The 12,888-nt window shown below is 36.2% G+C and overlaps 1 protein-coding gene across 6 annotated transcripts in view; it reads left to right on the top strand.

The window, feature by feature from the left end:
* ACAP2 (ArfGAP with coiled-coil, ankyrin repeat and PH domains 2) overlaps window positions 1–12,888 on the top strand; it is a 63,884-nt gene that overhangs the window by 36,314 nt on the left and 14,682 nt on the right. For all 6 annotated transcript variants that reach the window (XM_027650508.1, XM_027650504.1, XM_027650509.1 and 3 more), the window contains 6 exons: window positions 1,506–1,618; window positions 8,490–8,541; window positions 9,910–10,010; window positions 11,189–11,294; window positions 11,719–11,927; window positions 12,138–12,207. In XM_027650508.1, coding sequence (XP_027506309.1) covers window positions 1,506–1,618; window positions 8,490–8,541; window positions 9,910–10,010; window positions 11,189–11,294; window positions 11,719–11,927; window positions 12,138–12,207 — 651 coding nt within the window. The remainder of the gene's footprint in view (window positions 1–1,505; window positions 1,619–8,489; window positions 8,542–9,909; window positions 10,011–11,188; window positions 11,295–11,718; window positions 11,928–12,137; window positions 12,208–12,888) is intronic.

Raw genomic sequence — 12,888 nt, 5'->3', positions numbered from 1 at the left:
AGATTTAACATTTCAAATTTAGTTAATCTATTCAGATTGGTACTAGCTGAAAACACTGAGTAAGTTTAAGGCATTTATGCTGTGCTGACCAGGGAGTTTAAAGGCCCCATTTTAATATTTGCAGCCATTTCACTGTCATGTCTAATTAACCTTGGATTGGACCAAACCATCTGCATGTATAAGAGTAAACATCATGTGTAGCACAAAAGTTGTGTGCAGCCTGGGCTGCTGATGTTGGTTTTGAAGCTGATTACCTTTTATTTCTTTTTTTTGATATTGCCTCTTTTCCTCGTGTATGTAGACAAATTCCAAAGGAGCAAAGTGGAAAACAGACTTACAGATACACTTTTCACACAGAACTGATGTTTGCAATGTAAAATAAGTTACTGCTGGAGGTTCAGGAGAGTGATATTACAAAATGTTCTGTATCTTCAGTATTTAACCTGTTCAGTTGTTTTTTTTTCTGAAAGCTAATTTTCAGTGATGTGTTTCTTATGCCCTTGTAAAGGGGAAGAAACCATATGTTGCTAGTCTACTTTAGGATATATTGTACTAACAGTGAAATTAAATTACAGCATGTATGTTATTTTGATATCTGGACATAGCATATGATAAATTATGTGATTCCATTCCATTTTCATGCACCCCTTGTAGCTGTTAGCCTCCCACTCACTGAATATCTGAACTCTACTTCTCTGGGAAGAGTCCATGCTGTTTTCAATGAGATGTTAAAGCAAATGATCACCACATGTATTATTACTTAGTCTAATCTGCCTTTGCTGGAGATGTGAAGCAGTCGGCCTTGTAAAATTTGTAAAGCTGCTATTAACTGTTATTAGCTGATGTTATTTGTTATTAGGCTGATGAAAATGTATATTCCCTTGTCCTACCTGTAGTTTTGTAATCTTATCCAAGATCATAAAGGAAAAATTACTACTAAGTTCTTGTCATCATTTCCAGCACTGTGACTGCTTTAATTAGAGTTAACTGATGGCATCATCTTTATTTGATTACTTGTCTTCTAAATTCCTATTCAGCTCAATTGTCAAGATGACAGAGTTGAAGGAAATGCTGAAGCACAACTGGCTTTATTCAGGTGTCTGCAACAGGCTGCAACTGTTTTTCAGTTTTGATTCCTAACTTTCGTTGCCCCATTTCCTGTGCTTTGCTGTCCCTTTTCTTGGGAATATATGTGAGACCATTTGAGCAGTTGAAGCTGCTCAAATGAGATGCTCTGTTAGCAATGTTTGCCCTCTGTAGAGGTCACCAATACCTGAGCAAGAAATTCCCCCTGTGTACAGGTAAAGTAGAAATCTTCAGTGTTCTGATCTCCTAAAACTACATTTAAAAAAAAAATCTTCAGGGACTGAGTCATGGTTTGACTATTAAGTGGTGCAAGCAAAACATCATTCCTAGATGTTTACTCTTTGACAATAGTACTGCCCATACTTGAAATTTCATTTGAAACTGCAATGTCTTTTTCTTGTCTTGTTCCTTTGTACTAGGATTATTCCAGTGATGATACAAAACTAGAATACAATGTAGATGCAGCCAATGGTATTGTTATGGAAGGTTATCTGTTTAAGCGAGCCAGCAATGCCTTCAAGACTTGGAACAGGTAATTATTGAGAATCTCTATTTGCTGCTTATAAAGATACTGCTTGGTAAGCTGAATTCTGGTCTGACTTAAAATCTGTGTAACTCTCTGATTCCACAGTTTTGACAGAACACTGGGGTGACTCTGTTAATTAAAGTAGAGATGACACTTCAAAGCCATTTTTCCTTGTTTTCTGTCCTAGTTGTTTGCAGACCTTTTTCTAAGAGTGTACCTTTGTTTGGAAAAGTCTTATGTATGGAAAGCCTGCTTTGTTGGGTGCAGCCTAGCTTTGTAATTGTGCTTTGGCCTTACTTTGGGGTTGAAACAGAGCAATCCTTATGATTGCATACAATAAACTATGTGAGTGGATATGCTAGGAAAGTATTAGAAGACAAAGTAAAATGGAAGTTGGGTGGCCAGTGGAAGCAGGAAAACACAGTCAAGGACTCAAGCTATTTTTCCTGAAAGATAAACAATGTAATAGTTATCTTTTACAATTCCTGTCTTGTGCAGTGACTTTTGCTAAGTAGTTTTGATGGTTCTTTTGAAAATTCAAAGTATGTTGTTAGTCATATATCTTTAACAATGTACATTTTACTATTTAAATATTTTTCTCCCTGAATAGGATTTCTTTTGAGTTTCCGAGGGTATGTACTTTCCTCATGGAAATACATATGCTGGAGCATTTATAGCACAGTTGGACACAGTTCTTGAATTTTAAAGATAATTTGTTGTAATACAGAGTTCTTTTTCCTGTCTCGTGTTCTGCAATTTTTTCAGCAGTGCTTCTGTTAAACTATTTGCTTTGTTTCAAAGGCCAGTATGTGCATTTGGATGTGTGGTCCCTTCCAGTCTTAATTATTCTATACTGTATTGAGCATCTTGGAACACCACAAATCTGTAACAAATTGGGATTGCTTCACTTAAATCTGTAGACTGATGTAAGGGCTAAGCTGTCAATAAAACTGTATCTGTATTAACAAGTCATGGGCAGCTTGTACACAGGATTTTGCTTTGGACTAATTCTGGTCTGGTCCTATGGTCTGATTATTTGTCTATAGTTGTAATGTACCTTCTGGGTTAGTTTCCTACAAGCAGAATTCAGAGTTCTCTGAGACAAACCTGTGAAGCATCAAAGGATAGTGAAGGGAGAAAATGGGGAGATGTGCTTCCAGAGCATATTCCTGGTGTGAAACAAGATGTTAGTGTAAGAACACAGAGAAAAATCTGCAGTAACAGGGCAGGACATTGTCCTTTATTGGATTCTCAGTGGGCTGAAGGGTGGAAGCACCTTTTTGCCAAGGTGTTTTGCGGATTGACTGAAGGCAAAACTGACTCTCTCTGGGTTCCTCTTTTAGGTAACAGGAAGGTCTTCCTCTTCAGGGAGGTGACAGGAGGGAGCAGGGGAGGAGTGTTGGAGGATAGTTGGGAAATATTATTTTTCCACATGGCTCCATACCTAGTAATACTGTAAATGTATCTTACCTTAAAGTGTTTAGAGAGTAGGATTCAATTAAAACTGACTTCTGTGTGTTGGAAATTTAAATAGACACAAAGTAAATAAGTTGTAATTAAATCAAGATACACCATGGCATTCCTTCAGATTAAGTTACAGGTTTGAACATAGATAATAAAAGTATACCCAAACAATAAGTTATTTAAGAGAACCAAGGTAAACAGCTTGGTAATGAGTCAGAGCTACCTACTTTTATTACATAATTGATATTTACTTGAAGTTTTTTCTCCTGTTTATCACAGGAGTATTCAATAAAGCAAAACCTTTAACCTTTTTAATATTAGATTTTTGATAATTTATCTCACTGTGATGGACTAGTTGGATGCTTCAGAATAAGAGAATAGGATTGGATATGCTATCTATAAGCAGTTCAGTAATTGAATCAATGATTTTAATTTTGTATTTCACATATTCACAAACCACTACAAATTGTTATGAAACTACTATTATCATACATAAAATATGCATTTAAGACCTTAATGAAGACAACTTTTTAGTTTCTGAATCTAGCCCCCCCATTTTTTCTATGTTTTAATTAAAATAGAGAGATATTTTTGTGTTATTTTTATTTCTGAATACATTTGTAATTGCTTGCTATATTGTAGGCACTGAAATGGTCGCTGCCATTTTCCACTGCCTGTTTCCCCTGATGGAATGCTTTACTTATGTAGTGTTGCAGTTTCAGCTGTGGGGAGCTAATACTGATTAAAGTTTACCATATATTAGAGATTAGAATGTTTTTCCAGTCACCAGGTAGAGTACAAGAAAGGACTGTGTCATTGCATTGAAATGTTTTAGGTGTAAAAAAATATACAAAATATCAAAGGAGGAAACATTTAGAGAATGATGTATTTTATATGAGGGAATTCTGAGCTGAAGTCAGAGACACCAAGACACACAAGATACTTTCAATGTTCTTATCAGATTGGTAGTTTGCTGCTTCATTATATGCCCATCTTTGGAGAGTGGGTGGAAAATCAACCAGCTGAAGCAAAACCAAAGAATTTGCCCAGAAATACAGGAATTTCCTGCTGTTCTGAACCGAGGGCGACAGCACTGATCTTCCTGCTGACTGCTAATTGCACCATCAGTAGTAATATGTATTTAAAATGGATGCTTCTCTTTTCCCTCTGTTGCTGTCACTTGGTATTTTGCTGGTTCTAGGCCTTTTTTAGAACTCCTTTAAGACCGATTTAAAGGCACCAAAAGCCATTCCAATGACCACTATTAGTGTAAATTTGCAAGTATTAAAAACATAAGGGAAAAGGAAATGGTACAATAGATTTTTGTCTAGGTTTGACACACATCAGTGTGATTCTAGCTGACAAACTAGAGAATTGTGATCCTTCTGTGTCACCTATTGGTCAGTGAACTCATGGACCCTCATAGTGGATTATGAGGGTCCCATATCCTGGAAAAAGCCTGGTTGTTGGGGGAGAAAAAAATCAAAACTGTATAATGCAACCCTTTGAAGAGGGGCAAATGTGTTGTAATGAATGAAAACTTCTTTTGTTTCCGGTCCAAGCTAATGTCTTGCTGGGATGATGAAGTTTCTTCCTAGGGCACCTGGCAGCTTGGGTTTCATTGTCTCAAGATTTTAATTATTTGGGCTTTTGCATCAAGTTTCCTGCTCTTGGAATGGTTCTGCATGACAGAAAACTTCGGCTTGAGAAACAAACAAGTGTTTGAGCAAGTTGCAGAGTAAACCACGAGCTAGCTGCAATTCAGTGTTGCTGTGCTTTGAAAGAGATGGAGATTTTGTAATCTCTTTTTGTTGTGACTAAAGGACAGTGTATCACGTACACGAGTATTTCAGATAATACCATTTAGTGAAATCAGAATTACATCTTTGTACTGCTAAGTCTTACAGTAACGGCCAGGGAGATATACCTGTGTTTTGAATGTGTGTCTATGTGTTGGCAAATAATATACCTTATTGTACACCATTTTTCTTAAGGCATCAGGAGCTGGAGTCAGGTGCATTTACTATGGCACAGTAGCTGGAAAGCTGTTTTGGTTCCTAGAAATTCAAATGAAAAATAAGTTCATATCATGAAGAAAGATATGTGTGAATAAATGTATGTAGGGAGGAAAGCATTTGTCAAACCACTAGTATGTTCTAAACAGTGTTTAGATTGGGTGCATTGAATGTTTTCCTTTTTAATTCTGCTGTATTTTCAGGTCATGCTAATTCTTTGCTTATTTTGCTCATTTTGCATTTTTCATTCCTTCTCCTCCTTTCCCTTATGTTTTAATCCTACCCCATTTTTTCACATGACAGGAAAAAGCCAGATCACATCAGGTACCAACCAGCTTCTTTTATACCTTCCCAATGTTTCTTTGGCACGCAAAAAGCTCTTCATTAACCCTGCATTTAATTTTGATTACTTGCAATGGATATATAAGTGACTCAGTCTAAGAAAATAACAGAAGGATTCTGCCTGGGATGCCAGCATACCTGCTGCTCAACACTTTTAAAAGAATTAGAAAGATTGAGCTAGTTTTTAGCTAAAAAGGAATTAAAGCAAAGTTTCTGCACTCAAACTTCTGAGCGTACAAATCAGTGTTTTGACTTTTTCCAATTGAAGTTGGTGAGATTTTCTTTTTTCTTATCAACTGCATTGGGAATAGAGAAGTACTTTTAAATGTTGTGCATTCTTAGTCACTCTGTTTTACTTGTGTGCTGCTTACAACAAGAGAAGAAAACTGTTTCCTTTTAAGAATCAATAAGCATGATTCATTGTTTTTATGTAAAACTCAAGTTCTATATTTTCAGTATTACTTTGTTCTCTGAAATCAGATTTTTTTTAAATAAATTTTGCATTATTTTGTATTTAACAAATATGGTTTTGAATTGTTTAGATATAAAGGATGGAAAACATTCAGCTTCTAAACACAAACTAAATTTAAGCACTACTGAGACAGTGTAAATTACTTTAAAATTCCCAAGTATGTTTTCTTTTTCACGATGCTTCTCTCCTGTTTTTGACAGAGTGGCACATTTAAAGAAAGTGTGGTAATAATCAGTACTTACTGCACACATGTTGCCTAAGGGTTTATGAACATTATTCTTACAGCAGAACAGCTGTGGGTTACCCTATAAAAGCACCTTCATTGTCCCTCAGAAGTTCATGGTTGTTACTGCTGTAGGCCCCCAGCAGTCTGTTTCCTACATAGACTTTATTGGTGGTATTTGGTTAATGAGGAATAACTCTAATAAAAGATTTTGACCTGAATAAAAGTGCTATGGCACTGACACCTTGGGGGGCAGCCTACCACTTTTATCTTGTCAAGCATACAATAAATGCATCAGCTCTGACATCTACTTCAAAAGTGTGATCTGCAGGTTATCCTACATTCTAAATAGTTGATCTTGTTCAATAAAAGTTTCTTTTAAAAAATTACCAAAATCTGCAACCTTTTTAGCTGAACTGGAAATTTCTCGTCAACAGGTTTAATTTCTCTGCTAGGAAAAAAAGGGACTGAAATACTTTGAAAACTTCTAGACTAGACTTTGAAGATGACACAAATTTGTGTTACAGTTTGTGTGCTCACTTGTATCCAGTGGATGAGAGTGGAGCTTATTTACTATAGTAACTCATGAAAGATTTAGCTTTAGAACAAATGAAGCCTTGCATTAATGAAGTTAATTACACTACCTAAGGCCATTATTAGGGATTTGCTCCCTTGCATGTTGTCTTGGGGCAAGGCTGCTTTTTTCCCCCCTTTATTACTTAGGCACCACTTGTCATGTTTTTCTGTTATGTTAAAAAAAAAAAAAAGGCACGTGAATAAAACCTGAGTTTATTTTCCTTTTCTGGTCTGCTTTTTTTGTTGAGTTTCCTATTTAAATATTAGCAACAACCTGCCTTATGGAAGGGTATGAGGCTTAGTTACTGAATCTGTAAATAGATGATAAAGGTGATACCTTTTCAATAGCAGTGACCAAAACTACTGCTGTTAATAAATTGGAAAAATCAAGGACAACAGGATATCCTGTTGTTGCTTTTTAAATTAAATATATCTGCACAACATTTGAAAAGATTAATTGTTAAAAGGTAGAATCTCATCTGTCTACTAAGCACTAACTTTTCTAACAAATACTAGGTTTTCTGTTTTGAATCTAACATTTTTTGCATATCCTAATTTTCCTTAACAATCTTTGTGCACTTCTTTCCATGAATGGCTTTTGATGGTTGAATAAATACATGGAGCCCTCTTGTTACTAACTGTAGTGAACTACAGCTTGAAGCTCAAAAGTCTGTGGAGAATAACAAGATCTGTTGCAATACAATATTTTGTGTATGGTTACCATTCAAACTAATTGGCAGTGCAGGCAAAAATGATGTGTGGTACAAGTGGGGGTGTTGGAGATAATTGAGGAATTATGCTGTGGTAAATGCAGGTTTGCATTTTAAGCCTGAACAAAACAAAAAGTGTAAAATTCACTGCAGGACAGAATTATTTTCTACGTTCCCTTCATTTTTGTCAGTTCAAAACCAGTGATGATTAGTTAGCTTCTATTTTGTGCATCCCCAGAATATCTAGAAAGGTACGGTTATATCTGGTCCTTTTTTTGTTATATTCAGTGGTCTGATAAAACACCATTGTTAGAGATCTGAGACACTTTTAATTATTTCCCAAATATGAATGATCTTTTCATTCTCTGAGTTGTATCCTATCTGAACAGGGAATTAGAGAGGGAAGGATACACTTCAGAGTTTTTAAGCATTATGTTATCTTTTGGATTTTAAAGGATGCCTTCATTAAATCTTTTATTTTATATTTTCATTCTAAGCTGAGGCTTAAGTTAGGATCCTACTTAAAAGGTTATCTTGGGGGTTTTTAATTTTTATTTGCAATCTTTTTATTTCTAAAATTTTAAGAAATGCCCAATATAGATATTAAACCTGCATGGGATAGCAACACTAATATTTTTAGTGCTTTAATAAGTTATTTCTTAGTTCTACCCTCAAAAATATTTTGGGAGTAGTTTACATGGTTTAAGTATTTTTGTTATTCAAACTATCTGAATTTGTGTTATCAGCTATTTAAAATTGTAGCTTACTGCTAAAATACAGAAGGAAATGTTCTTTGAAATGAAAATGGTTTTTTGTGATAGCTTAACTAATGTTGTCATAACATGAATGTGTTTGTTTAGGACTCATATTATTTGAACCTTGCTTTCTTTTCTGTTTTGTCTCTGCTTTCCCTTTTTTCCTTCTTCTCACGAAATACTTGCCAAAACTGACTGCAGCATTACTCTTGTGAATTCTTTTGTTCAGTCTCTCTGTAGACTGTATGTTTGCACATTTCAGTCCAATAAGCACTGTAAAATCAGTTACATATTCTCTGGATGTCTCTTCATTTGAATAGGCGCTGGTTCTCAATACAAAATAACCAACTTGTGTACCAGAAGAAATTTAAGGTAGGAATCGAAAATTGGCTTGGGATAGTTTGGGGTTTGGGTGATGGTTTTGCCGATAGATTGGGAAAACAGTGCTGACCTTGGCATCCTGCATGATCTTCAACAACCCACTGCTTTTTCTAAATTAGTTTCTCCCTATGTAAAATGAGACTAATGGCTACACTGACAGATTCTGAGATTCCTGTGCAGTGACTTGTAAGCACATACTTTATTTGCTGTGGGGTTTGTAACCTAGTTAAAGCTTTAAAAGTTGTTGGTCCCCAAAGGCTTGTGCACACTTGCTGGCAGTCAAATATTCCGTGTTCTCTGAGCAGTTGTGTTTAACTCTTTCAGGACTTGCTCCCTCCTGTTACTTACTGGTTCACATACCCAATTTAGCAGCTGGGGAGAGAGGGGGGGGAAAAGAGGCATGAAAGATTTATTATGAAGCAGTCAGGGCTGCTTTGATGAAAATGCACAGGGGTTCAGCAGTCAATATCTGCCTTTCTGCTGGTGGGAAGGGGCAGTAGCTGTATATTACAGAAGCAAGTCCAGTTCTGCCCCAAGCTGTAGAAGCCTTTTCAGTCAGCTTTTGGGCCCCTGCTCCTTTGTTTGCTGTTCTAGAATCTGCTTTTGTACCACGTAGCTGTAACTGTTCTTCAGGTTGGAAAAAACTAGAAAACTGTATGGAGACAGTGGGGAAAAAAGAGGAAAGAGCTTATGACAAGTCCTTCCTCTTTACTGCAAACAGACTGGGTTCAGAACTGTTCCGTGTTTTCTGATGCTGTCAAACCAAGGGGCTTCATTTTTGTGGTTGGAAAGGAAGGAAACAGTTGTGTGTGTGTGAGCACATTTGGTTGGGTTGGGCATTTTCTGTTTGTAAATTCCCATTACCTTTTTTTTTTTTAACTGCAGCCTTAAAATGGTGATAGCTTAGAATGGAATTCTTATGAATTGAATCAGATTTTCAAAACCAATGCTTTCAGCTTCTGGGTTTTTTTTATTTGGCACTTACAGTACTGCTGATAATTTTTCAGATTTTCTTGTGAGTTAATAGCATCTCTTAGAAAGTACCTTTGTACTCCTTTGAATACCATTGTTTGAATACTGTTGTTAAAATTGAGGGTGTTTAATACATAGTGAATTGCATTGTAGGTAAAAAGAAATTCTCTCAAGTCTGTATTAAATTTTCATTAAATGTAACTAAATATTAAAATTTATCTAAATATATCCTGCTAGGTGTCTCCAGATCCACCTATTTCCAATTTTATTTTTAGGGGAAAAATTTGTATAAACAGGCAAATCGAATTGAATGATGCATATTTTGGGATTACTAGCAATGATATTATTTTTCCTCTCTGACATTTTTGTTAATTTTTTGTTTCTTAGGATAATCCCACAGTAGTTGTTGAAGACTTGCGGCTCTGCACAGTTAAACACTGTGAAGACATAGAAAGACGTTTCTGTTTTGAGGTGGTTTCTCCAACAAAGTAAGGAGAAGTGATATAGTATGCTTATTTAAAAATAATAATAATTAAAAAAATCATTACATCCAGTTGTCTTAAAATGTAAGACTAACATTTCTCTTGGGATAGATCAAAACAGGAAAACTATCTGAACAATTTTGTTCTCTGAAATTTTGGCTAAGAGTAAGTGATGCTGTGAGAAGTGTTCCTGGTATTTAGTTTACTTTTGGCACTAAAATAAACATACATTCTTGTGCTTTTTGCATAAATGGCTTGTGGTGCAGAGCTCTTGCAGCTCAGTAGTAGCTGATACTATCAACTGCTTAATAAGGTAGAAATTAGGTCTCAGTTTCTCCACATTTCTGATTGGTGTAATGAGAGAGAAGCACATTAGTACGTTCTCTTGGTAATGTTAAATTATATTTCAGAATGCACTAAATGATACTGCCAAATAAAATTATTTTGCAGCTCCAAGGGTGCAGTGCATTGGCTGTATTTGGGGAAGTTTGGCATCCTGCCACAGCAAGGGCAGGACATGGATTCCTCATTAGTGATTTTGAGATGTGACCATGTTTATGTTTTTGATACGAGGTCAACCTGCTTTTAGGTTTGGATGTTATGTGCACTCCCCACTCCTTACATTTCTCTTCTGAATAGGTTTCTGTCCATCCTGACGTTTGCATTCCCAGCTGTGGTTCACTATAGCTTGCATTTTGCTCTTCCTTGTCTGTGCTTTTTCAAATGTTGGAACAGTTTTATACTACATGACCTGTTTCCTTTGACTGTTGGTGTGAAAAGTAGTTCATTCTTTGTCAGAGAGCTTTAAATTATTCTCTCTTGATCTCAGTGAATGAAAGTGTGTTTCTAAGGACTGTACTAGTATCTTGTGTAACTAGTCATGGGGGTAAAATGCATATGAGGATATGAAAATGAAAAATTTGGAATAAAAAAAGGAATAGGGAGCTAAGCCATTCTCTAGGTTATTTGAAGAGTCATATCTGTGTGTTTTAGCATTACCTGCAAATAATTTTGAAATACGGAGTTTACAACTCACAAAGGCTCAGCCGCTTTGTTATCTCAAAATAAATGGGTGTATTAGACAATGCCTGCTAAACAGTATACTTGTGGGGGGAGCAAGAAAGCTCCTCAGGAGTTTTTATTGTTGGATGTCTCTCACTCTGAGCACTCGTGGTGTGTCACAGGAGCTGCATGCTTCAGGCGGACTCGGAAAAGCTGCGGCAGGCCTGGATTAAGGCTGTTCAGACCAGTATTGCCACAGCATACAGAGAGAAAGGGGATGAATCTGAGGTGAGTTTAAAAATCAACCAAATGCCAACCTCCCCTTTAGACACTGAAAACTTAAAATAGATAAAACTTCTTTTAATGAGAGGGAAGGAAAAAACCAAATCCATTATTTGCCTTCCAGTAGAAATGCAATGAAATTGTGTAATCTGTCTTTCATTTAATCTTATTAATGTTATTTTGGCCTATATATTTTTATGAGATTTTTCTGTAGTGTGATTAAAATTCATAGGATACTCCTATACTGTATTCAGTTCTGTATTTCTTCTAAAAAGCTAAATATTTTTTCAGTTCTATGGATTTCCTTGGCCTTTAATGCATTAGTGACTTTTCTTGGATTCTAGTGCACAGTCAGTATTTGTGGGACTTCTATTACTTTAATTTAGTATGTCTCTTTTTATTGGTTTGTTTGGGTTTTTTTCTCTTTTAGAAACAGGAAAAGAAATCATCCCCTTCTACTGGAAGCCTAGAATCTGGGAGTGAGTCAAAAGAGAAGTTGTTAAAGGGAGAGAGTGCTCTGCAGCGAGTTCAGTGTATTCCTGGTAATGCTGCCTGCTGTGATTGTGGTTTGGCAGATCCTCGCTGGGCCAGTATCAACCTCGGAATCACACTGTGCATCGAGTGCTCTGGGATACACAGGTTGGGGAACTCTTCAGAACTGTTTGATTTGTGCATTGACTTAATTAGGAAGGGTGGTGTTTGCCTCTTCGAATGTGTGTGGAAGCAAAATTAGGGACCCCTGTTTGTAAACACAATATAGGTAACTGCTTTCTCTGTATAAATTAATGTTCAATCTGTCTAAGATATAGCATAGTAGTTACAGGTTAATTTTTTTTTCATGCTGTTTAGGAGCTTGGGAGTCCATTTTTCAAAAGTAAGATCTTTAACGTTGGATTCATGGGAACCTGAACTCCTAAAGGTATGACAGTATTTTTGAAACAGATTTCTATTTGGTACTTAGATTGTTTTCTAAAGCCTCTATATCAGAAAATTCAGTGCACGAAACACTTGCATTTGTACCCAGTAGATGTCCTACACTTCTGAGAAGAAAATGTTTATAGTTGTGTGTTGTTTTATTTTAATTCACACTTTTTTATAATCCCCGCTGTAGCAGGAGTCATTTGTGTTACAAACTCGCAAGTCAGAAAAATTTACACCACCTTCAGGTTCGCAAGTGCACTCTGAGTACCAAGTTTTATCTGATATTTTCAGCATCTAAAAAAGGCAAATCTATTTACAGAATAATAATGTCTTGTAGTGAGCTGAAAAGTTTTGCAAGTGCTGTGCAGCCTAAAGCATAATCGTACTTGAAAATTTGAATGCCAGCTCTTAACAGTGAGATCCTACTGGCTTATAGGATATCACTCATGCAACTGCTTGTGTGCTATCTGTGTGCCAGACTTCCAGCTTGAAAGATGGCTATAAAAGTCATGTGAGTCTGCAATACTGAAATAGGAACTCGTGCACAGATGCATGTGTGCAGCTGGATAACTGGTGCAAAGCATTTGTTTCCAGGTGTGATGTTCTGGCACCTAGGTATTGCTTCTCTATTCTGAACAATCAAAAGACAGTGTGAGTAGTGGTGTTTAATTTGTGGTTT

The sequence above is a fragment of the Corapipo altera genome, unplaced genomic scaffold (assembly GCF_003945725.1).
Source record: "Corapipo altera isolate COAL_440 unplaced genomic scaffold, ASM394572v1 54, whole genome shotgun sequence".
In the NCBI taxonomy this organism is placed as follows: domain Eukaryota; kingdom Metazoa; phylum Chordata; class Aves; order Passeriformes; family Pipridae; genus Corapipo; species Corapipo altera.
The sequence above is the reverse complement of the archived record's forward strand: the minus strand, read 5'-3'. Positions and strand labels throughout refer to the sequence as shown.